This window comes from Centrocercus urophasianus, unplaced genomic scaffold, assembly GCF_019232065.1.
Source record: "Centrocercus urophasianus isolate 14NV4802_14NV808 unplaced genomic scaffold, USGS_Curo_1.0 seq_10, whole genome shotgun sequence".
NCBI lineage: Eukaryota > Metazoa > Chordata > Aves > Galliformes > Phasianidae > Centrocercus > Centrocercus urophasianus.
In genome coordinates, this window is record NW_024884142.1 from 66911912 (window position 1) to 66937794 (window position 25883).

The 25883-nt window shown below is 33.6% G+C and overlaps 1 protein-coding gene across 1 annotated transcript in view; it reads left to right on the top strand.

The window, feature by feature from the left end:
* Positions 1–25883, top strand: part of RYR2 (ryanodine receptor 2) — a 340802-nt gene that overhangs the window by 160799 nt on the left and 154120 nt on the right. Inside the window, exons 16-24 of the mRNA XM_042817920.1 lie at positions 652–835; positions 1543–1678; positions 5436–5531; positions 11532–11650; positions 12053–12186; positions 13733–13974; positions 17280–17472; positions 19036–19252; positions 20455–20559. Of these exons, the coding sequence (XP_042673854.1) occupies positions 652–835; positions 1543–1678; positions 5436–5531; positions 11532–11650; positions 12053–12186; positions 13733–13974; positions 17280–17472; positions 19036–19252; positions 20455–20559 (1426 nt within the window). The remainder of the gene's footprint in view (positions 1–651; positions 836–1542; positions 1679–5435; positions 5532–11531; positions 11651–12052; positions 12187–13732; positions 13975–17279; positions 17473–19035; positions 19253–20454; positions 20560–25883) is intronic.

Genomic DNA, 25883 nt, shown 5'->3' on the forward strand with positions numbered 1-25883 from the left:
AATGGAGGAGAAAATTATTTTATTTGTTATTATTTTCTTTTTTGGAGTGGGGATCTGGAGAGCCCAGCATCAAAGAGAAATTGGATTACAGGGTTTGTCTGGGATTCAGCTAAGCAAGGTTCAAGTTAAACATGGAAGAAAATGGTCTGCTCTCTATTTCTGGGAGGCAGTGAGCAAGACCGAGCTTGAATTTTGTATCAGAGTTAGTAAAAGGCTAATTAAGTGTTGGGACAGACTGTGGGAGAGCTGGATCTCCCAGTGCTTGGGGAAACATAGTCCCTGAAAAACATACTAGAGATGTGCTTGTAATATTTACAGTATCTTCTCCATATCTTCCCTTTATCTTTTCGTCTGCCTCTGAAAATGCTAAACACACAAGTAGAGGAAAAATTTGTTTTCTGGAAACATTTTTTATGCTTCTAGTCATGGGACTAGATAATGATGCTATGATTGTTTGCTAGGGTTGTTTGAGAAGGGAAATGTGGATCAATAAGTAGCAAATGGGGAAGACAAGTCACTGTTAAGAAGTTGTTGTCAGAAAACAAATTGAGCTATGGAATCTAAATAAAGATTAGTTTTAAACTAATGAAGAGTTGGTAAAGTAAAATAAATGCTTTCCCAATACTCAGGAGATTTTGCATCTTTTTTTAGGGGCCTTGATGCTCTCAGCAAAAAAATGAAGTCTTCCGCAGTAGATTTACCTATTGAGTCTGTCAGTCTGAGCCTTCAAGACTTGATTGGCTACTTTCACCCTCCTGATGAACATTTAGAGCATGAAGACAAGCAAAACAGGCTCCGTGCACTGAAGAATCGCCAGAATCTCTTCCAGGAAGAGGTAACTCTGTTTTACATTTATTATTTTTTTTTCCCCATTTTGTCTGCAAGTATTCTTTTATGGTGTCTGTGGTATTGATGTCTAATCTGGAGTAAACTTGCAGAGTTTTTCCTATATAACTCAGACTATTTGCTACATTTATAATGTTTTAAGATCTGTTGATTTTCCTGAGTATTCAAAAAAATACGTTTAATGCCTTTAAAAAACAGTTAGATATTAGTATAGGCAAAACCCTGGGCTCTGACTATAATTTACTCCTTTAGTGGTGAATTAGTTTCTTCTCTTGCAGCTTCTTCTCTTGATACAGAATGTTATAGTTCAATAGGTATGCTTCAACTATTGTGCTTAATATTATTATTTTTCTGGTAGGGATGGTTGCCTGTGATTTGTCAGATGCTTAAATGTCTTCTAGAATAGGATGCCTGGAATACTGTGTATTTTTTTTATTTTCATCATCTAATTGATAAATGTTTATTTTCACAGCAGTTGAAAACATGCATCAGTGCTGTGTTGTTGGTTTTTTTGTTTGTTTTTTTTACATTACCTTTTCCATATATATTTATTCTTTGACTCCACCTGTCTCCTTTCATGATTGTTTCTATATTTTCTTAGATACTGGAAAATCTTACATGTTTGTGCCTAGACAAGGTCTTGTAGTTGTTGTTTTGATTTTCTCCTTCTCGTAATCTAAGCCTTTCAATTTTTAGGGCATGATCAACCTCGTTCTTGAATGTATTGATCGCTTGAATGTATACAGCAGTGCAGCTCATTTTGCAGATGTAGCTGGGAAGGAAGCTGGAGAAGCATGGAAATCAATTCTGAATTCCTTGTATGAATTACTAGGTAAGACATTCTTTAGGTTGCTTAGATTCTTTAAGGTAAAAATTGAGAAGAAATATATATCTGTTTTAGCATGGGATAAGCCGATACATTACAAAACCCATTGATTTTTGCATTTTTCAGATCCTTGCATGTGGATAGGAGGAAAGTACACTGAAAATGTAACATCTGGTTTTTGTGCTTTAAAAAAAATACCTAAATGAATAAATGATTTTTTTTTTCATGTCATTGTGTTGCTGATGTGTCTTGTATGCTGTCCAAAAATGCATAAACCAATGGTATATGGATTTATCATTCTTGTGTTAAAGAGCCATAACATTGTGGTCAGTTTTTTTAAAGGTCTCTGATTTTTCATGTGTATGGCTGTAGAACTGCAAACTGAATCAGAAGTTTACATAACCAAGGCATTACTTATTGGTAACTTAGAACTATTGACTCCAGCATTTTACTAGGATACAGGATGTCGTGGAAAGATTATTAGCTGTTAGATGCAGTGTGACATGAAGATCTTGTCGACTTGCAGTTGCTGTATCTCACAGCATATTCTGTAAATGCTGGTTAGTGTCCTAATCAGTTTTCTATTTAGGTAGAAGTATTCAATCACTTGATTTATTTGCTCAGCAGTTTGAATTGCACATGTGTTATTTATTTCTACTATGATTAATTAAATAGAGCTATTAATCCTCTGCTGTAGCTGCCAGCATATTCACTTCTCCTAAGTTGTTGCTTACAGAAGGAAATTTAACTTCCTAAAGGATCATTTTGTCAGCTCCATGCTTCTCTGTCATCCTCAGCTTTTCTCAGTGCCATAATTAAGCCTAAATATTAACATTAATGCTGACCTTAAGTGACTGAGGACAGTCACATTAAGCATTCCTTTTGTGTAGGCTGCTTACGTGTGCTTATGCTACTGTCAGTGTTATGCACAAACTGTAGTGTGGGCATGATTTGCTTGTTTTGGCAAAAACTTGAGTTTGGTCCAAGTCTTCTCGAAGGATTGTCATCTCAGTTTCCAATAAAGCAGAAGGCATTTGGTGTGTCATTTATGCTCATAAAATTTCACTCCTCAGAGAAATGATACTGCAAAGATATGTAAGTAATAGTTACATATCAACTCAATTGAAAGCTCCACAGCTGAGTACTGTAAAACTGTTATGAAGTGCCCACATGAATATAGTGTGTGTAATTAGTTCTCATATACTACCTATAGGAACCATTCTTAGTATTCATTTGTGACTGCTACTTAATTTTCTCTTCACTGAGAAAAACAGGTGGAGAAATTTAAGTTAAAAGGCAGACTAATAATTCTGGCTCTGAAATTAAAAGCTGTGAGGTCTAGATTATTATTTTTTTTTAATATTCAGCAGTATTTCATGTGTATAAGGCATACTGAAAAATGGCATTCCTCCAGATGTCAGAGACGCAGAAATAGGAGTTCAAATGATGTGTCTCACTTAAAATAAACAAATGGTGAAACTGAACTGTCTGGCCGATGAACAAGGTAGTTTATTTGTTTGTTCGCTTATTTCTGTAAAATTAATTTTTTTCTTTTCCTTACTATTGAGCAGCAAAGCTAAGCAAATGAGGCTCGGGCAGACTGGAGGAACTACTGGCTTGAATTCTGAAACATTGCTGTAAAAGTCTTAATTTTCCTATTGACAAGACCAAAGAATCACTTTTGTAAAAGTCTACTTGTCCTGTACCAAATACAGATTATTCCATGGGCTTTTCTTGATGTCCCAGCCCTCCTCAATGCCTTTACTCTGCTGCTCTAACTACAACATGTTCTGGCAGCTGATGTTTAAGAAGCTTGGCCTTGCTCTGGCTGTAACGAATGTTGCTTTATTGTGAATAGCCCTGCAGCTGTATAGTAATTGTATGGATGACAAATCAATATTGCTTGCTCTGCCTTCCTTCAGCAGAGTGCTTTGCTTTTGAGTCTGCACTTAAATAAATGTGATGTCCCAGTGTCCCAACTCATGGCTTTTGTCACATCACTGACATTATTTTTGACATCGCACTGTGATGACAGTGCAGGCATTTACAGACTTTCAGTAGAGACTGGATATTATCACATACAAAAATTCTTGCCAAAAATCTGCTATGGCATTTGACCTTCCTGTATTATAAATACATGCTATGATTCTGAGTTTGTATTTGAAACTTTGTGTATTACCAAGGAATGTGCAAGAGTATGCACGATTATTTGGTTTCAATATCTGTCTGGCGCATCCTGTTGGTTTTTTTCATCCCTTTAAACCAGACACTAGTCTTGTTCAGAGTTGTGGGCAATAAAGAAATGGGTATTGAATATCAATTTTTTCTCAGTGTTGTGTTAATTAATGTACAACTTTAACTGTACTTTCACTTCTGAACACTAATCTTTCACAAACTCTTTTTTTTCAACTGCATTTATGAAACTATCTATGACTTTTTTTCTGTTACTGAAGTTAACTTCATCGAAGCCATGTGAAGCAGTGAGCTATTATTGCCTTCATTTTATTTGGGTACTTGAAGGCCAGCACATTTACGTGGCTTGCCTATAATTAATTAAAAAGTCTATTATAGAAACAAGTATTCCTGAACTCTAGTGGTAGCATTTAACAATATGCTTCTCCTCTTTCCCCAAATTATTTTCAAACAATATTTGTCATGATTTTAATTAATCATGTAATATATCATGGCATAGATTTAATATAACACTTTTGACCTTATTGAACAGTGGATTGTATTGATTATTTCAATGTACTTATGTTCTGTGTGTCAGAATGTCAGGTCCTCAAGTAGTGCATTTTATAGATGAATGCAAACTGATTAATGTGTCTTAATTTTGTGACACCCCTCATAAAAAAAATTTAGAAAGTCATTGAGATGATATTCTAATACTTACAGGGTAATATTACAATACATCTTACTAGAAAATTTGAGTTTTGTAGCATGGTCCAATACTTGAGAAAAAGAATAAAGTGAAGGGCCGGTTACACACGTTATATCGTCAGGAGAGATAACAGCAACTTATGAGAGGTTACTATTCCAATTATAGAATCTAACTCAGAAGCAAATTTTCATGCTGTTGAAGAAATTAGAAATTTTAATTGAGTATAAGAGAGCTTAAGTTCACTCTTTCTCTTTATTTACTTCCCCTTCTCCATCATAAGTTGGAAAAAGTACTATTTCCTTGAACTATTTTGAGATAAATATATGAAGATAAATATATAACAGATTTTTGTGAAAAATGCCACATTTATGCATGTAATGGAATGTTCAAGTTCCTACTTACTCTTAAAAAAAATTGTTCATCCTCTGTTATGTTCATTTTCTTCCAGTGTTTCCTATTGTTACAAAAATGCTGTTAAACAGAATTTCTTTCCTACGGTAGCAGCTGACTTTTGTGATGACGTTCTTCATTTCCCTACTTCATGTAGAATGTTCTTTGGGAGTTTTGTGATGACGTTCTAGATTTCCCTAATTCATGTAGAATATTCTTCAGGGATTACTGAAGGGGTTATTAACATTAAAGGTTAATTTGATGCCAAGGGTATTGTTTAAGTGTATCAATTACGTGAGTAATTTAAATTTAACATGAAAAACATCAATAGCAAAGGATTAAGAAACTAGTTTACTTGATTCAAGAATCCTTGAAAATCAGGGTTACTTTAATTCAAATGAATTTATAATTGTGAATTCTTTCTTTCTTTCTTTTTTTTTTTTTTTTTTTTTTTTTTTTTTTTTTTTTTTTTTTTTTTCCTATTTCCCATAGCGGCTCTTATTCGTGGGAATCGTAAAAACTGTGCTCAGTTTTCTGGATCTCTTGATTGGCTGATCAGCAGATTAGAAAGACTAGAAGCCTCTTCTGGTATGATTTTTAATTTTATAACTTCCTTATTTTTCCAGTCTTTCACTTGTTTAAACTTGGTGATATACTTATTATTAGTTTTCATGAAGTTCTTCCCATGGGAGAGCAAATATTTTACTAAATTAGATTTATATGTTTAACAATTTTACATAGTGATTATGGTTGTAGTTTCAGTTTAGGTTCTAGTAATCTTTCCTTTCTGTGAACCAACAGATTAAGATTCAATTGGTTTGTTCAGTTTTGGTGAAACAATTCTGTGTTTTCAGTTACTAAGTTGTTTTCTTTCTCTAATTCTAATATGTTCCTTTCCCTTCTCATTGGAATTCTGCATTTTTCAGCATTTGCATCGAAGAAGTCATCTGGAGTAGATATAGTTTGTGTCATCTTGAAGTAGTGTATTTGTAATGTAGAGAAGTTCACACGATTTCTTTGAATATATGTCGTACATGAATCTTCAGTAAATATTGGATTGTAGAAGAATTAAGTCTATAATACATATATACTTTCTTTTTCATCGCATCTGTCCCCTGGTGTCTGACTGAGGTTAGCAAGAAAAAGCATGCCTGAGACACATTTAGGATTTGAGAATCCAAGTGTCACTTTAGACCTGCATTTTTTAAGCTGTCCTGTTTATTTTTCTTTGACGTTACCTTACATTTGGCAATTTATTAACTATATTTTATTACTATTCTTTAATTTTATAAAATAAAGTCATATTTTCCTCCTGAAACCCTTAGTATTAATTGCTTAGCACTTCTTGATTAGCAAGATAGTAGCAGATAGAAATGTGCTCAAGTTCATCTGCTTAGTGGCTCTGTGGTGTGGTTAGTGTCACTACTGTTCAAAATTACATATACTTATGTACTCTACTTTCCATCCTGGCTTCTTCCTCCTTGGAAGCAATCTATTATCTGTAAATCTTATCTACAAACTAAATACATTGTAATTTTAGTTTGCAGTGTTTTTTTTTAAAATACTGGGACTAGACTTTATAAAACAATGTTTTGAACTATGTTGGAAAATTATACTAGGAGTAGACTAAAAAATAAGTAGCACAAACACTGCATGTTAAATTAATGTAAATAACAAGAATTTATGTTGATGTTATATGGTATTGACATTGCCAACTTGATAATGTGTACCACGTTGCTGTTTTAAATAATAGTTAAGTTGCCTAAAAAAGGATTCTGTAAAAGGATTCTAAAGGATGCTTGTTTGGGTTACCACATTTAGCACGTACTTATTCTAAAAAAAGAACTACGTTGTTTATTTGAAACTATTCTTTAACATCTTTTTATTTTAATGTTACAGTTCTTTTTTCCTTACATGTTTATTCCTCCTGCTTTGGTTTGATTTGTAAACAGATAGTAGACAAATCTAATTTCATGAAAGAATGTTTGCTAAGTGTATCCCAAAGTAACTGAAGAGTAACTGGATCTATGTTTCTGTAAGAGCGTTGATTTCATGGCTGATACTTAAGTTTCTTGCCCCATTTCTATGACATAAATACAGGCTTTTATATTTTCCTTACATAAGATTTTATTTCACATATTTAATATTTGTTATTGACATAATCTAGAAACATGCCTTTCAATAGTTAACAATTAAAAAACTTGAAGTTGTCCTACTAAAAAGATATTTTCCAGAGCTCAGAAAACTCTACTTCAGTACTGAGTAAACTAGTTCTCTGAGAAGCATAGTAAGCTCCCATGAAGCTACAGACAATTTTGTAATGCTAACACTACCAATGAAAAAATAAAAATTAATCTCACAATATTAATATTCTTCCATTTTATACTTTTCTCTGTAATTTTGTGAACACTATAGTATAAATATTTGTGATGTTCTATATCACTTGTATTAATTCTCAATAGCAATCATAGTCTGAGCAATTTAATAAAATCTTTTGTATTAAATGCAAAATCAGTTTTACTGTAACACCAGATAGAATTGTCTCAACCTGACTTTTTTATTGCCTAGTTCTACTGTTACTGATATCAGATATTTTTGATGTTCTTGTTCTGGTTCATGTTCATCATTTCACAGGGAGTGAGAGAGATCAAGGTTGATTTCAAGGGTCTATTATTAATAATAGCTCATGGAAAATATATTAAATCCACAGCAGTAGATTTGGATAATGTTCCATATTTACTGTTTGCTATGCTTTAAATTTTCATTGTCTGCTTTTCTGTCTCTGCAGATTTTATATATTCTGCTTTGTTTTGCATAACGTTTTCTTTCCTTCTCTTCTCTGCAGTCACCCAATTGGAACTATTTCTAAGAAATATTCTCGAATTGCAATTATGACTTCTTTGTGTTCTATACAATATATGTTACTGTTTGTTGGAAGATGATTGTTTTGGAGTCTTTTAAACATTATTTTATACAATTATGTTACAGTAATTTCAAAACAGAAAGGTTCGTGGGCAAGATAGTTTAAACAGCAGTGAGAATAATAACCACTTTTCTGTTTGCATATTTGTAACATTTTGCTGTCATCTATTTGTTTTAGTGCTCTCTGTTTTGTGAGTAGGAAGGAAGATAATAATCTTCCTTTGAATAATAATTCTTAGTTAATGACTGCAATTGGGAGAGTTATCCTTAAATCAGAGCTCGTTGTGGCCAAGGAATTTGACTTGTGCCTTCATTATTTTAGCGTTTCACATTGACAATAAAAGTGTGATGGTGTGCAGTCATCTCTTATCTATTGTTGGCACTCCATTCTCAATTAGCCCCTCTCCAAATTCAGTTCTGCTAAGCCGGATCTTCCACCAGAGCCACTTTCTAAGTGAATGCATCTACAGATTTTGGAATTCCTAATTTTTAGGATATCTTATATACGTGGATGATGGAAAGAGAAGATGGGATACTGTTCCAGTATAAAATATGAAATTCATAACAATACGAAATGCATTAGAGTAACCTAAAATGCTGTATTACATGGTTACTATTATATTAAAACAAAAACAAAAACAAAAACAAAAAAACAGAACTGTCACAAGGTTAAAAATCAGTCTAGAAAATTAAAACGTAAATATTTATGATGCTACAGTGAAGTATGAGATGAATTGTGTAACCTGAAATCTGTTTGTTCTGTAAGACATTGAAGGCTTAGCATCTAATGAATCTAATAATATCATGTGAAAAATCTTTCTTTGAACTAAAAATGTTAGGAAAACAAAATAAAGGCATTAAATATATAAACAGTAACTGAGTTGATTGTACAAATTAGACTGGAAATTGATTAAGTTCATGATTTCACTGAAGCAAAAGTAAGAAAACTGAGGTTTGTCTGAGTGTAAACATGCCTGAGAGCAGACTATGTCAGAATTGAGGTATGACAGGTGCTAAGTGAAAAATGCAATGCAAGTTCTTCGGCTGTCTCTTTCAGTGTATAAATTAAGATTAGTCTTTCCTTCTGAAATGTATTTCAGATGGGATTAACTAGTCCTATTAAAATTTCAAAGGGATTAAAGCCTACATGAGGAATCATAAGGAAGGCTGGTTATTCAGTGTCCTAATTCAAAGATTTTAGGAAGCGCATTATCAGTTTATGAGTAGTTTTTAGGCATACTTTTTACTCTAGTATTCTATAGCTTGAAATTAGAGAAGTCCTGAAAGATATTCTGCTTTTCATGTTAATCATTAAGAAAAAAATTTTCAACCATATTCATCATGACATCTGTATGTGTTTGTGATACATATTTTATTCAAATACTTTCTGCTTAACTTCCTTGAGCAACTTCAAAGAAATCAAAGCAGGTCCAGCTGTCTTTAATATCGACAAATCTAAAAGTGGATCAGTCCAAACCAACATTGTATGTTTATATGCATTCTTTTTTTCTGAATACAGAATGCTGCCCTTCAAACGTAGCGTGTTTGATAGTCAACACTCAACCACCACAGAAGCTGAAAAAGATGCTGTGGCAGCCAAGTCTGATTGATAGCATTCATTTTTTTCTCTTGAATGTTTACACTTTTGAAGTATTTTTACTTTCATTTGTTGAAAAGATGAAAACTAGAAAATAAAAAATATTTTATTTTAAAACAGAATCATGATTATGAATCTACCTGCACAAACCTGAGAAGAATGTAGATATCACACTGACTTTATGTGGTATTGATTCATAATGGATTACTGATTTTATTCTTAGAAGTGCATTTTAATGCCACAGTGAGAGATAGGAAGCCTTAAGATAACGCATTTTAATCCATTTGTTTCCATGCATTCCCAGATTACTGTGGCATTCGATAAAACTGTTAATCACATTATAGTTTACCTCCCTAGTTTGAGGATTTTAAGCTCAAGGATTTTAAGCTTCCTTGAGGGAAGATTGGATATCATGAGGAAATTCTTCAGAGAGAGTGGTGAGGTGCTGGAACAGGCTGCCTGGAGAAGTTGTGGATGTCCCATCCCTGGAACTGTTCAATAGCAGATTGGATGCGGTCTTGAGCAACTTGGTCTGGTACCAGATCTGGCAGGGGTGTTGGAACTTAGTGATCCTTGGGGTCCCTTCCAACCCTGGCCATTCTATGATTCTTTTGAAACATTTTTCTTCTGTAGGTAGTTTTAATGTTTTGAAGTGACTCCTGCCTATGTAGCTGGCACTGGGTGGATCGCAGTCCTGAACGCTGCATTTATCGTGTCCACTGACAAAGTCTGACCTTTCAATTTTTTGCTTTCTTTTTTTCATTTTAACCTGAATTTTGAGTACAGAGGACACGCATGTGGATGACCCACAATTTTGAAATCCTGAAATTTTATAGAATCATAGAATTGTTAGAGTTGGAAGGGTCCTATGAAGGCCATCTAGTTCAACTCCCCTGCAAGGAACAGGGACACCACCTCTAGATCAGGTTGCCCAGGATCTTACTCTGTCTAGACTTAAAAGTGTTCAGGGACAGAGCATCAATCACATTGCTGGGCAACCTGTCCCAGTGCTTCACCATGCTCACTGTAAGAGATTTTTTCTGTCTAATCTAAATCTACTCTCTTTGAGCTTGAAAATATTTCCCCCTTGTTTTATTCCCACAGACCCTGCTAAAGTCTCTCCCCTTCTTTCCTGTAGCTCCCTTTTAGATATCAAAAGGCTGCTCTCAAGTCACCTCAGACAGTTCTCCAGACTGAATGGCCCCAGGTCTCTCAGCCTGTCCTCATAGGAAATCCCTCACTGACTTTTTTTATTGTGAAAATTGATAATAATGAACATACTTAATACTTGTCTTTGCCAAATGCGGTAGCTCCCAAAGCAAGTGATGACTTGATCCAGCAGATGTGGGAACCTATTCTACATCCCCATGGCTGGGAACCTATACAAATGCAATGATTCTTAGTGGCAAGGACTGCTGCTTCCTTGATATTAGAATTCCACTTAATTGGGAGGCCACTTGTGATTTAGTCGTTTTTGCTTGCACATCTTATTTTCAGGTTAGTCTCTATTTATTCTACTGTTTCAAGAACACCACTGTGGGCTTCCAGCTTAACTGTTACATATACGAAGAAAATGATGCAGAATGGGCCAGAGTACTGGGAATTTATCTCTTTTTTTGAAATTGAGGATATAATTCTGTTAATGATTCAAATGGCTTTCTAAGGGAAGAAGCAGAAAACTGTAAATATGGAGAACATATTTTATGTATAGAATATATATACGTGCAGTGTCAATTCTTCACCTTTTGAGGCCATTGAAAAACAGTTCTTTACATTTTGAATTTTTGAGCATTGATTATCACGTATTTATCAGTAAAGTTTTCAATTAATTTACAGTTTTTTCTCCTGTCCTTTCTGACTTTTACTATGCTCATTAATTTTGAGAAATCCAGAAGGATAATACCAATCTTGTTTTTGATTTTATCTGTTGTTTACAGGACTTTCTGAAATTAACAAATTTTACTGGCCAAATATTGGAAAGTAGTATTTGCAATTATAATATTATGTATACTTTGAATTATAATTTCCACCCCTCTGCATACTCCCCTCTCCCCCCCTTTTTTTTCCAGGAATACTAGAAGTTTTACACTGTGTATTGGTGGAAAGCCCTGAAGCTCTAAACATTATTAAGGAAGGACATATTAAATCAATCATCTGTCTTTTGGACAAACATGGAAGAAACCATAAGGTATGCATTGAGGGGGACATACGTAGTTAAACATTCATGAACAAATAAACCACGTTGCTCTGTACAGATGTCAGATTTCAAATACTTTAAAATAGCATTCATAGTTGGGAATTAAACTTTTCCTATAGGCAGTTTGAAGATGCAAAGGTGGAGATGTTATTTGGGTTTTAATGAAAGCACTGATACTAACTCAGTTTCAGAGGAAGCAGGAAGAAAATAATATATTAAAAGAATTTCAAAATTGTTTTAAGGATATAAAGTACGTCAACACAGTAACTTTATTTTACATGTCTTCCACTAATCCAGTACAGAGCATTATATTGCCAGGAGTAACTCATAGTGATTATGATCTCTTTAGCATGAAAAATTATTCAAGATGAAAACAAATTTATTTTTTTCCAGGTTTTGGATGTCTTATGTTCTCTGTGTGTATGTCATGGAGTGGCTGTGCGGTCTAATCAACATCTCATCTGTGATAATCTCCTGCCAGGAAGAGATCTGCTCTTACAGACCCGCCTTGTCAACCATGTGAGCAGGTAAAAATAAAGTCTTGTAGGCATGAACAAATCAGAATGAAACTTGTAGTTGAAAAAGACAAAAATATCCACTGCAGAAAAAATGTTTTACATCCAGAACTTTTAGTAAGATATTTTACTCTCATTAGGATTTTGAATACTCTACTCAATTTTTGTTATAATCAAAATATGGATAACAGAGTGTTGATGCAGGATAAAGTTGCTCTGAACTATCTCCAATATGTGAAATTATGGAGTCCCTTGAAAAGATGATTGTCTAGATCTAGCTATACTTTCAGAGTACCACTGTTTTGTGGTTGCCTTCTTCTACTAAAGTTGGTCAAAAACAAGAATCTAGCATCAAACACCTTTGCCAGTGTCTTAAAATAATCTTATTAATTTTGCGAGGGCTCTCTATCTCCTTCCCAATGGAAGACTTATGAAAGTTACTTTCCAGCATATGTTAATAACTACTTGGAGTGTAAAGTCTTTAACCAGTAAAGTCATACTTATATAGAGTAAATGTTTATCCAGAGATTGAACTTACACTGAGGCAGAAGAATCTGGCTGCAAGTGGTCTTCCTCTGTCTCAAACTTGTACCTATTTGGAAAGTCTGCCATTAAGTTAGAATGAAAATTGAAACATGGAAATATTAATTATAATTTGTAGGAATTATATTTTGTAGGATTTATTAGATGCTGAGAAAAGCTAAAAAAAAATTCAACAGTTGCATATTACAAGGAGACTATTTCAGGTAAAAAAAAATCCATACATGAAGATGAAATGAACATTTTCTAGCTGACTCATTCACTTACATTTTTCTTACCCATATGTGAACTTACCCCCTCAATCCAGTACACATCCAATAACACACCAACATGGAAAGATTGGATAGTGGGAACAGTTCCATGTCAGCAATAACTTTGAGCAATTGATAAGTAGTAGATAATGAAGACTTGTGTTAAAAATGCATAAGAAGAAATTTTAAAGGTATGAGAACTGACTGAGCTTTTGAGATGACTTGGAAAAGGGGAGGTGGAGCTCTTTCTCAAATGTAGCTGTAGAAAAAATTTCTGTACTTAATGCAGTTTTTTTGCTGTTAACTGTGAATATGTCATGAATTAGAATATGGATATTCATGCAGTGGTAAGAAAAAACCAATATTTTTCAAAGATAAGAAAGACCAATTAAATGTTGAGAATGTTTAGAGAGAATGAAACTCACTTGCCTTGCATCACAAATAATTGCCAAAGAGGTCTCTAAGACACTGCTGTTTGACAAACTATTTGAAGGTACTGCAAAATTTTAGTTGCTAATCACTATTAAATAGTAAATTAGATGTTTAGGTTGATTAAACTGTGGACTCTGGACTAAGTATTATAAAAACTGATGCTAAAAAAGAAAAAAAAAAAAAAAGAAAAAGAAGAAGACAAAAGCAGACTTAATTTTACTACTGTTATTTTAAACAAACACAGTGAGTCCTAAATTTGAGTTGAAAAGTCTACAGTATTGCATTTTGTTCTTGAGGCGGGGTTTTAATGTCCACGTTTATACTTTCTGTTTTAGCATGAGACCTAATATTTTCTTGGGAATTAGTGAAGGCTCTGCCCAGTACAGAAAATGGTACTATGAACTTATGGTGGACCATCTAGAGCCTTTTGTGACTGCAGAATCAACTCACCTACGAGTAGGCTGGGCTTCAACAGAGGGCTACTCACCGTATCCAGGGGGAGGAGCAGAATGGGGAGGAAATGGTGTTGGTGATGACTTGTATTCTTACGGCTTTGATGGTCTGCATCTGTGGTCAGGTACTTTTTCTCTTTTTTCTTTTTTCTCTTTTCTCTTTTGTTTTCTCTTTATGTTATACAAGGATCTTAAGCTTGCAACTTAATATCTGCTTGGAACAGTGTGTGTTTCTCAGCAGTGAATCAAATGTTCCTGTTGACACTGGAAATATATGAAGAGTATCCCACCACAATATGCTTTAAGTTGATTATATCTTGGAAAAATAATATTTTTTACAAAGTAACGCAGAATAATTATTTAAGTTTCAGCATGAGAATTTTGGTAGTGGTAGCTCTTGGGTTTTATTTAAAACTTCACACGTACAAAAAATAATTCTATCAATCAGAAGTCTAAGTTTTTAATTTCACTATGATAGTGGGAGAACAGCCTGAGAGTTTTAATCCATACAAATCTTTCTTTTACCAAGATACATTTTAAATTGGTAGTTGTATAAAAGGGGATTCAAAAACTTATTGAACAGTTTTCTACTACAGTTTCATCTTGTTGAGGAAAAAATATTTTCCCATTTATATTTTGCGATTATTGAACCATACAACTGGAAACTGGCAAGGCTCATTGAACTGGCAATTTGTGCCACAGTGAAAATTTGAAGATCCTTAACAGATGAGACAGACATTTTAAAGAGTCAGCTCTATGTATGATTTAAGTCTTTGAAGATTTGAGGCATTGTAGCTTGATGCTTGGAAAAGAAGACAGTTTTACACTTCAAAAGAATTTTACATCAAAAATAGCAAAAGAATGTATTATTAAGCAATAATATATCCAGTGAAGTGTCTTCTTGGGAATGTAGCTGCCACTTTTGTTCTCATGTATAATGAAAATTGCTTTGGAACAATGTTGCATAATTAATGATGTCAGTAAAGACATGTCATAATTGAGTTTACCAGATAGAATCTTATTAAAGAAGAATCAGGAAATTATGAGCCAACCCAACTGGCTCATGTTACATTCTTGTTTGAGGAGGAAACAAAAGGTTACTCAATATCAAAATGATTTTTCTACTCAATGGTAAATTCTTAGTTAGAAATATCACAGATTACATAAATAATTATTTCTGGTTCTTTGTTCCATAACCCATCCCAATCAAAAAATTCAGCCCACCTTATAAACTCGTGTTTTAAATATTCATCTCTGTTGTGAATTTGGCTTGTAGATTTGAAAATATTTCCACCTTTCTTGTTAATTTCTAAAGGAAATGTAACACATACATCTGAAACTTAGGACTTTAGGTAGTTGATCGCAAAAAATCATGGTCTTTCTTCTTCCTCCACAATCCCAGGCCGTATCTTGGTGAGTCTGAAACATTCTGATAATCCTTGGAGGATTTAGGCATTAATGAATAGGAACAACAACTCTCTGAGGGGCTGTTCTGGATAGGCCTTTTTCAGAGTCATATTTATTTAATTTATGTTTATTTCCTTAGTCAAAGATACAAAGATGTAGAACTCATAGAATTTTATTATGCCTAATACTTGAAAAGGTGCTTAGACAATTTTGTCTGACTGTATATAAAGTCAAATAAATTTATATGTTTATTTTGCCAGTCAGTCTTTCACTGAACCCAATACCTTATGTTTGGCTAAATTCTAATATCTAAAAAGGCATCTGGTCTCAAGTTGAACAGCTTAAGGAAATAAAGTAGTTACTCTTTTCACTAATAGTTCTTTTAGTGTTTAGTTATTCTTGCCATAAAAAAATAATTTTCTCTGCTTTGAAATTTGAAAACTAGCACTTGACTGTTGTGATGTTTTTATCTGCTATTCTCTACAGCGATCTGTGAGCTTTTGGATGTAGAACTGGTAGAAGATAGTTCCTTTGTGAGACAGTTCTTACACTGTGACTTTTACATTGTTCAGCAATGTTCTGTGTAAATTTCTCAGTTTATGAGGTATCTTCCAGGTTTCCCAGCCCTTGTTCACAGGACAGATTACTTTTAAAGCAAATGAACAAAGGCGTAGAGGGAAGGGATATAATCTTGTAAGGGATAGATGAAAGTAGCATGAGTACGTGAAAATACTTTTCTTCCTTAACTATACTGCTGACTGAATGAAATCATGAAAACTATGGACAGCTGCCTGTATGAGTGGGAACTGATTTTCCTAGAAATTCAGAGCCAGGCTTAATAGATTTATGCTGAAATTAAATGCATGGGATGTTCAACAGGATGCTTATAAGTTCTGTTGTTTTGGGGAAGACTTAGCAGATAGGCATGATTCTGGGAACCAATCCTCCCAGAAACCCATTTCCTGAGGGACCCTGCAGAATAGGAGGTGCTGTTTCTACACCTACTGAAAAGTCGTCTAGGATCAGAAAGAGAATATGTTGGACCATTTTTTTTGTGTTCAGCTAAAAATGCCTATCTTTAGGCATTTAGGTATTTTAGGTTTTAGGTTAGTCTTTTATGTTTACAAATAGCGGGGAACACAGTTAAAAACTCAGGGGTGTGTTCTCACTATTCATTGTTGTTTATCTCATTCAGACATTGCTTAACTTGTCTTTGGAAAACATGTCTAGAGCTATTTTAATACAACTTCAATGTTGTTTTTGTTTTGTTGTTGTGGATGGTAGTAAATTTCAGAAATGGTGATTTCTAATTTCTGCATTCTTCTCTAGTTTATTTCTCCTAGGAAGCAGGTGTACTTATGTAAATGTAATTTGATGCAAGATAAAATGATCATTCAGAATGAATACCACACATATTAGAGAAAAATACACATATTGGTGAATTTTGAATGCTTCAAAATTGGCGTTATCTTTGATATATGCTGGAAAAATGCTGTTTCAGGGTTTGATTATGAATCTTTGTGGTATCATCTTAAACAGATTTGCAAGAGTACTGTGGTCTGGCTTATAATAGCAAAAAAAAAACTCGCTTTTCTTAAATAATTTCAAGTAAAATTTATTCTTTATATTGAATAATGTATTCTTTAGCTAAGTGTGCTAGATTTCATGTTACACAATATTTGTTTTGCAGTTTGCACTTATACTGCTTGTGGGTAATGAAATTTAGTTTTTGTTTATATTGTTTGTATCAATGTTTTCACTTACATTAACTATTATTTTGTTTTAATCTCTTATGATTAAAATAGCTTCATGCTTTTTGCAGATGCCTTTGTATGCTTTTCTTCATCATATTGCAAGCTTAAAATTCAGATCTTAAAATCAGATGTTATCAGATGTCACAGATGTAAATATCTGTGAATTAACACGTGCTCTCTATTGCTTTCTTTCTCTTATTTCTAGTCTGTTGTGAACACCTATATAATTCTCAGAAGCTTTTCTAAATGTATCTCCTTTATATCTATAGGCTGTGTAGCTCGAACAGTAAATTCTCCAAACCAACATCTGTTAAGAACTGAAGATGTTATTAGTTGTTGTTTGGATCTGAGTGCCCCCAGCATCTCTTTTCGGATAAATGGACAGCCAGTTCAAGGAATGTTTGAGAATTTCAATATAGATGGCCTTTTCTTCCCAGTTGTCAGCTTCTCTGCAGGAATAAAGTTAGTATCAAGTCTGTTTTTTCCTGGGATTCTTGTTTTCATTAGATGTTAATATACAAAATTATTTCTCTGGTTGTCTTCACTCTCATTTCCCTTTCTGACATCTGCTTCTTTGGCACAGCTACAATTCTTAGCTATTGAAACTACAAAGGAATCCTGAAGAGATAGTGCATCTGTTGTTTTTCATCACTTGAATCAGTTTATTCAAGTGGATTGCAAATAGGACTCAAAGTTTTATCTTCACTACAATGCCCGTAGATAGATATTAACTTTATGAATAGCATTAAACCTATATGGGAAGATAAAAAATGATCATCTATATTAAAAATGTTTGCCCTGAGGCAATTGTTAGAAGCAAGTATACTATTAGCACTGACCTTAAGAAATGTTGGTATGCTTTCTTTTCAACAGAATGGACTAACAGAAATTCAGTCAATCCATACTCTGATTGTTGTTCTGATTTGCTGTAAAATTTCAAGTCCCGCTTGAGGTGCTGAATTTCTACTTTCATTTTTTCAGTAGTTTGAGACAGTAGTATTAAAAAAGATTGCATGAAGTTCCAGCAGGAGACCTGACTTGAGCAGAACTGATGAAAGTGGAGGGTGAAAGTTGGTTTCTGCTGGATGGAAAGCAATGCTTTGTTAGAGATCATTCAGAAACTGTGGTAAACAGTATAGAAGCAAAGAACTAGCATCTCATTCCAGATGCAAAGTACACTTCTTTAGTCTTTGCCATGCATAATACAGTTATGGATGATAAGGTAGTAAAATTATAGAAGTAAATGCCATGAAATGCAAAACTGTGCACCTGCATGCTTTACCTTCCTAATAAAAAAAACATTTGACAGATACTATTCACATGCTTTGTCTGCTTTTGGAAAATGTTTAGATCTGTACTAATAACGGTTTTAGAAAACACATAGCGAATATAAAAGAGGACACATGATTCTGTTGCAAGGCTGGGGTTTCTGTTTTTTTTGCTTTTGATTTCTTTTGTTTGGAAATGTACATGATTTCATTCACTAAATTTTTCAATCACAAAAAAAAAAAAAGAATGAATTTGTTCATAATAAAAAAAAAGTCAAATTTGTAATGAGTAAAGAATTCTTCCTCCTAAGTTTCTACTAAAATGACAGGTGCATGTTTTAGTGAAGAAAATAGGGGTGTTGTATTGCATTCTAAGCATTTCCTTTTCTGTGTGAGAAAAGGAAAAGTCATATTCTGCTAGATTTCCAGGCTCATTTCTCAAATTGTAGGGAATTGAGAATTCCCACTGGAGAAACTTGAGTGGTTGCTGATTGATTGCTGTAGGTTGTAATCTCAGCCTCACTTAGAATGCTTTTATTGAAGTGAAAATGAACCAAAATGAAGAAAAATATTTAGTTTTCCTCACATTTTTTGCACTTGCTACTCCAACACTACTGGAGTGTGAACACAAACAGTGCAAATAAGCTTTTATTTTTTTATTTTTTCCCAGTAGCACTCAGTAGTTGTGAAGCTGACAAACTGATTAGGTTTGACACCAGAAGTGTTCCAATTATCTAAATTAACTCTGCTTTTACAGGGTACGCTTCTTGCTTGGAGGTCGTCATGGAGAATTCAAGTTCCTTCCTCCACCTGGATATGCCCCTTGCTTTGAAGCTGTTCTACCAAAAGAGAAACTGAAAGTGGAGCATAGCCGAGAGTACAAGCAGGATCGAAGCTATACAAGAGATCTTCTGGGTCCCACTCTCAATCTGTCACAAGCAGCTTTCACCCCAGTTCCTGTAGATACTAGCCAGGTATTGAAACTAAAAGATTGCACTTTGTTTCCCAAACACAGATATTATAGATCTATGTTATTTCTCATTGGACTGAATTTAAATGTCTCAATTTTTTTTTTCTCAGAATTTGTTTGATGCATTACACAGCTAGAAATTGAAAAATGGAAAGAAGTCAAAGGTTCTGTGAAGTTCTTGTAGTACTCAAATATATTTTCAGTTCACAGACACTGCAATGAAGACTGTTTTATCTTTAATATTAGAGTATGTAAAAAAAGAGTATTTTAATTTCATGCTTTGTCGTTTGCCACTGTCCTGTCACTAGAAATTTTTATAACAGCTTATTTAAAATTACTGAAGGTTTTGATTTAAGACCAGCTTCAGTCCTTTTCCTTTGCTGTCCTTGTAGGTTACTGAGAGTGGCATTAAACTCACTGTACTCAGGAAACGGCTCTGAAGTTGTATTTCTAAGTTTTTTCTCATAGTTGTTCTTAAATTTGACCAGAGTTCTTGGTAATAGAATTTTTGGACAAGGTCAAATTTTTGTTATCATGTTTTAACATGTTTAGGAACCTGTCCCTGAAACAAAGGAAATTGATAAATACAAGATTCTGCATGTGTCCTTAGGGTTATTGTTAATTACAAATAAGGTAACGCTGTGATCATTTATAGAGCTTTGTATTTAGGGTCTCTTTTTATTTTGAGACAACATCCAACTGCAAAGTTTGGAGGTGATGTCCCAGTCTCTCTTTTTCTATTGAGGTGCACTTCTCAAACTTTTATATTTGTCTGAAGCATTCTGAAGAAAATAACTGTTATTCAGATTTTTACTTTTTTTTTATTTTTTTATTTTTTTATTTTTATTTTTTTTAATCTGAGAAGTATCCTTAGTTTGAGTCGTTTATAGACAGCTGTCATGAATGTGTTCTGTGACATTTGAAGCTATTCGAATTAAAACTGTTTTCCTTTGCTGGTCAAACTTTGGGATTTGTAGATTAGGGTATTTCTTGATCTAAGAATTTTGTCTCACTTTAGGAACGATTGTTTATTTTATTATTGATTGTTTTATTGTTATTATTGTTTGTCCTACATATCGATAAGAATGAATGATTATTCAGGATTAGTTGAGGGATGTGACTTATATCAAGTTTGACAACTGTGGAGGTCTGTTGCTCTGTTGAGCAACTTCTTTGTAATAACATCTTTTTCTTTTCTCTCTTTAGATTGTTTTGCCTCCCCACTTGGAAAGAATTAGAGAAAAGTTAGCAGAGAACATCCATGAACTTTGGGTTATGAATAAGATTGAACTGGGCTGGCAGTACGGACCAGTACGTACCTTCTTTATTAATTTTCTGTTAATTATGTGATATTGCTTAGCAAATCAGTTTCAGTGTGCTAATGGGACTGATTTATTTTTATTATCTTTCCAAGGTTATTAAGATTTTAGACCCTTTCCACTGCAAGACAGTAGGAAAATCAACAGCAGTTATATAACCAAATTTGTATATTGTAGAATAAAAATTCTGAGGTTAAAGTTGTTTGCTGCTCACATTTTCTACCAGTCTAATGGCACAGAAAGCATATAGTAGGTTTTACACCTTATTTTTGATTTTGGGCAAGACATTTAGTTGTCTGGTAGTGTAAGTCAATAAAAACCATGATTCTTGGTTCTCTTTGCACGAACAGTCTGACATCTTTCAAAAGTTCCAAACATAATATATCCATGAAAAATAAATATTTTGTATTTTCTGAGGATGGGAAATACCATTAAATGTACTTCCTTCCATCCATGTCTCCTACTTTTCAGGCTAATACGTGCATTAAACTCTTTTCATGGAGTATGACTAAGCAATTTCTGTTACTTCTGGCTTTGTTGCAAAATGCAATTCAGTTTGTTGATTATTTTTTTTTTTAATCAATTATAAAAATATATTTTTTAAAAATCTGTAGGTTAGCTATTTGGATTCCAGTTGTTATTGCTTGTGAAGTATTGTTGTGGAGAACATAAAATCATCCAGTAAAGGTTAGATATGTGCAAGTACAGAAACAGTATAGTATTTTGCTTAAATATATACATTGGTCATCTTACATGGCTGGGCATAGGTATTGTATTTGGTGTAGCATGCTGAAATACTTTAAAAGATTTGATTAATAGAGATTTGTTGATGTTTATTTGTTTTTTTGTTTGTTTGCCTTCCCCACCACATCAAAAGAACAACATCAAAAGTTAATGTGACAAAGTGTAGTCACTGTGGGATAGTCACATCAGCTGTGAAATAAATTGCAAATACTTTCAGTGTTCCAATACTTACCATCAAGGATCTGCCTGTAATTTTGAATGCTATTTTCACTTAGTTATATAAATAGTATTGAGTCAAGCAACAATAAATGTAATTATGTGCAATACGAAACAGGGTGTTGAAACTTTTAAGATGTTCTGCTTGCTTTCCCTGGCTTTACTGTTCTGCAGTTCAGTATGTTCAACTGGGAATGTCACAAAATATATGCTAATTGTCTCCTGGAGACTGACTTTTTAATCATTTTGGTTTTTCACATGTGTTTTTATCAGTTTAAGCACTGTAGCTAACTTTGGTTACCTGAGTTGATGCGTTACAGTTACTGAGTACTGAGGCAAGGTATTTTAGGCAAGGTATACACTAGGCTGGTAATTCTATTAATTTTGGAAATCAGAATAAAAATGAGATCCAATATTGAAATTAGCTACGCTAATTTAGAACTAAAGTGGTTCTCCTAATTGGAGGCTATTCTTAGACTTTTTATTGATGTAGATTACTGTAGGTCTTGGAAGAAATTTGTAAGTAACATTTTTAGTGTCTGCTAAAGGAAGCTTCTTGTTTTGTTAGCTAAATGTTTAGAACAAGTTGCTTGACAGTTTAATTGCTTGTATTGCCTGTCCAAAGAACATTAATTTCATCAAGTGCAGAAAAATATCCCATTGAGGTTGTAAATATTTTTCAAATGAAAGCATAAACAGCTGTCTGCTGTTCAATTTGATAATTACTGTGTGCTTAGATGAAAATGAAAAAATGTGTTAGTAGCATTAGAAAGGAGTGTGACTTGTTTTTTTTATAAGATTAAATGAACTTGAATGAATAGTAATGTCTAATTTAGATATTGTTATTAAAAACGTAAAACTGAAAAATAGAATATGATAAATAGAAAATAAATTCCAATTATGAATGATCAATCTTCATGTTTACTCTGTGGATACTCATGTTTAATTAATGTGTAGAACTTGAAATTACAGAGACTTTATCAATAAGGTAAGGCTTGAAGATGACAACATTTTGGTTTCCTGCTCTAACATATAGCGTTTGTGTGTCAATATTATAATTTTTTTTTTTTTTTTTTTAGGTATTATGACAGATATTTTAGGTATTGCACAGATAGCAGTTTTATTTTCAGGATGCTCTAATGTTTTTCCTTCTAAGACATTTACAGTTAAAAAAAAAAAAAAACAAAAAAAAAAAAACAAATGCAATATGCAAAGCAAGTGATATGTTTCTGTGCTATATTAATTCCTTGAAAGGCAGAATTTATATGCCAGTTTATGTGCTATTGACTTTCTTTTTAAACATATAATCGGATTCTGTAGGTGAATAATAGATCAGGCAAAATTATTGAGAACAAGTTATACCTAGTTTGATGGTACAGTTTCATTGAGAAATCCAGCAGTGATCCAGCAGTTGAAATAATTGAAAACCCCTTTTGTATTCACTGATTTGGAAAAAAAAATGGTTTTATAATTTTAACATCCTATTTACCAGCAGAATTATAATTGATCAAGAATTATCAACAATGGTATTTTTGCAATAACTTTCATTTTACAACTATAAAGATTAATATAAATGGTGAACTTATGGTCCTTGAAATTTTAAGGGCTTCTCTAAAAGTAACGCCTCCTATTTTATGAAGTTGACCTACAGCATCAGAGGTGGATGTTGGTGGTATGGCAGTAGAGGTTGAACCCTTCCCACCAATATTCCATTAAATTTTGTTGCCATGTGACAGATGGCAGCAGAGGCGCAATCTGGCAAAATGGTGTCTGGCATGGGACAGCATATGAAATAAAGGTGTGAAATTGAATTCCTGCGTGTGGAAAAAACTGCATGCACTGACATTCATCAGCACTTGCTGAATGTTCACGGAGATCAAAGAGTGGATGTGAACATGGTGAGGCTATGAGTGGTGCATTTCAGCAGTGGCAACAGTGATGTGAAAGATGAGCCACTTTCTGAACAGCTATATACAGCTGTCACACCACGTAATGAAGCAGGTCTTGATCAGCTCATCTGCATTAATATTTTGTAAAATAGTGTTTTTTAGTTGAGAATTTAGTTGAGAATAGTGTTATTATGCTCTTTGTAGTTGTTGTAGATTCAGTGGAAATGAATAGAAGGCATTATTTTGGAGCAATCTAAACATCGTTTTAAATAGATTGTGTGCTGAAATGCTGTCAGTGGCACTCCACGTCCTTTGTTTTCTGTACAGAGTGTACGCCATTCAAACCACGGTATTATTCACCAGAATACAGAAAACACATTGAATAAAAAATTAGAACTCAAATAGTAAAAGTGGATATAATTATATTTATACTATGAATACCTACAGAAATAATGCATAACTACATTATTTTAATATGTTAAAACCATTTTCATGGCAAAAAATATATTTCCACTCTTTATTAAGTACTATGAGGATCTGCTCTGTGGCAGTAGCTTGTTATTATAGCTTGAAGCCGTGGAACTGCTGCTGACCTAGTTGTGAAGTACAGACAGTCTGATAATATGGTGTTCTAGTTTCTGTTTGCTGAGTGTTCGATTTTCTTGTCTACTTGTACAACAGAGGTGCCCATGACTGCATACTTCTGTAATAGTTCTGAAGCTGCTTAAGAAGTGTGATTGCAGGAGCAAATCAAATTACTATTTCTAATTACAGAACAAAGAGAAAAATGTAGTTGAGGACTGCAGCGCATTCTCAAAGACTAGCTTTGGTGTGTTACTTTCACGCTGCTCAAAGGAATAAATGCTGAGCCTTCTGCTTCTTAAGTACCAACTTTGTCTCAAGCTGGTTAACTGGAATAATAGCCGCTATTGGAAAGGGTGTGAAATGGCCACTACCATTGGAAAGGGTGTGAAATTGAGAAGTCTGGCAACACTGGAAAAGAACATATATTTTTAAACTCCATTAAAATGGAAGATGCTTATTTCTGTGATGATTTTCTGTGTCTTCAAAAAGGATACTCCAAGAGTACAGTTAACTGCATGTGGAACGAGATAGCAGTAGATATTGCCAGTTGTTACAGAAGCACAGGACTGCATGAATAGGCTTACCTCTCCTCAAGATCTGTTAAACTAAAAATTGTTTTTGAGAGCTAAAGGAGTCACAAAAGCATTTCTGTAGGGTTGTGATGTCCTCTCCTGTGTTGAACTTTTCTTCACGACATACCATGCTATGGGTAGAACTCTTGAGGTGTTCTCCAGCCTACACCTGGTGAAGTGAAACAGGTTAACTTTTGGTATCTTGTTGGCTGACTTTCTCTGTTGAAAGCTGCAGAGGCGATACCATCTCTGTAGTGCAGCTGTCATTTGTTGAGTGAATAAAAACACCACATATTCTGGCTGTCAGGGAGAAGGCATGCTTGGATTTATCTCCTCAGATCTGTTTCTGGAACCTTACAAAAAACTAACTTGCAAACTAGTGACTGCCTTATATTTAGTTCATTATTTCTAAAGTGTGTTGTGTTTTAGTTTCAAATCTGTAAATTTGTAGATTAATTGAACTGAAGCTCTAAAAACAAGTGGCAATGGAAAAAAAATTACAACCTTCATTATTTTCTCCTGAATCGTAACTTTATTACCAACATTTTCATTTAAATCAGTTAATATTTGCAACTAGTATATTTTTAATCAAGCCTTGTTGTAAGACATAGTCCTAGTACATTTTGTTGGCTGAACTCTAATGGGTTGAAGATGCAGGTCTGAGAGTAGTAGAATGCTCAACTATCTCAACCTTTGAGGTTGTCTTTCCCAATTATGAACAATATTGGGCTAAAACTGTGTATAGGATGTGCTGGTTAAAAATATTTTTGATCAAATTTTGAGTTGATAGAAATATGGGTTTTTCTAAATTATGGTGACTGTTGTTAATGCAGTAAAAGAAAATTAGTGTTCCAGTCATTTGTGACTGCTCAGTTGTTGAATTCTTCTTGTATACCACTGGACATAACTTTGACAATATAAACATTCAGTGAAGAAAAAGATAGGCTAGATTTATCCTTAATTCTGTAATCTTTACATTCATAGGCTAATCAACATTTATACAAATTCAGTATATAATTTTTCAAACAGTTTGCTTCAAATATTTATGACTGTATGTCAAAACACAAGCTCTATCCTTGAACTTTACATATTTGATATGAACTATCATGATAACGATATGTTATATATGTTATATAATATATAATGTTATATATATATGTTATATAATACATGCAAATCAGCATGCATTCCACTTGAGATCTGCAAATCTGAAGTCTATCTGAAATTTAATTGCAAATGCTGCCTTACCTTAACAGAATGACTATACTGTGAGGGTACAGATTTCCTGTTTTTTTTTTTAAATGCTACTC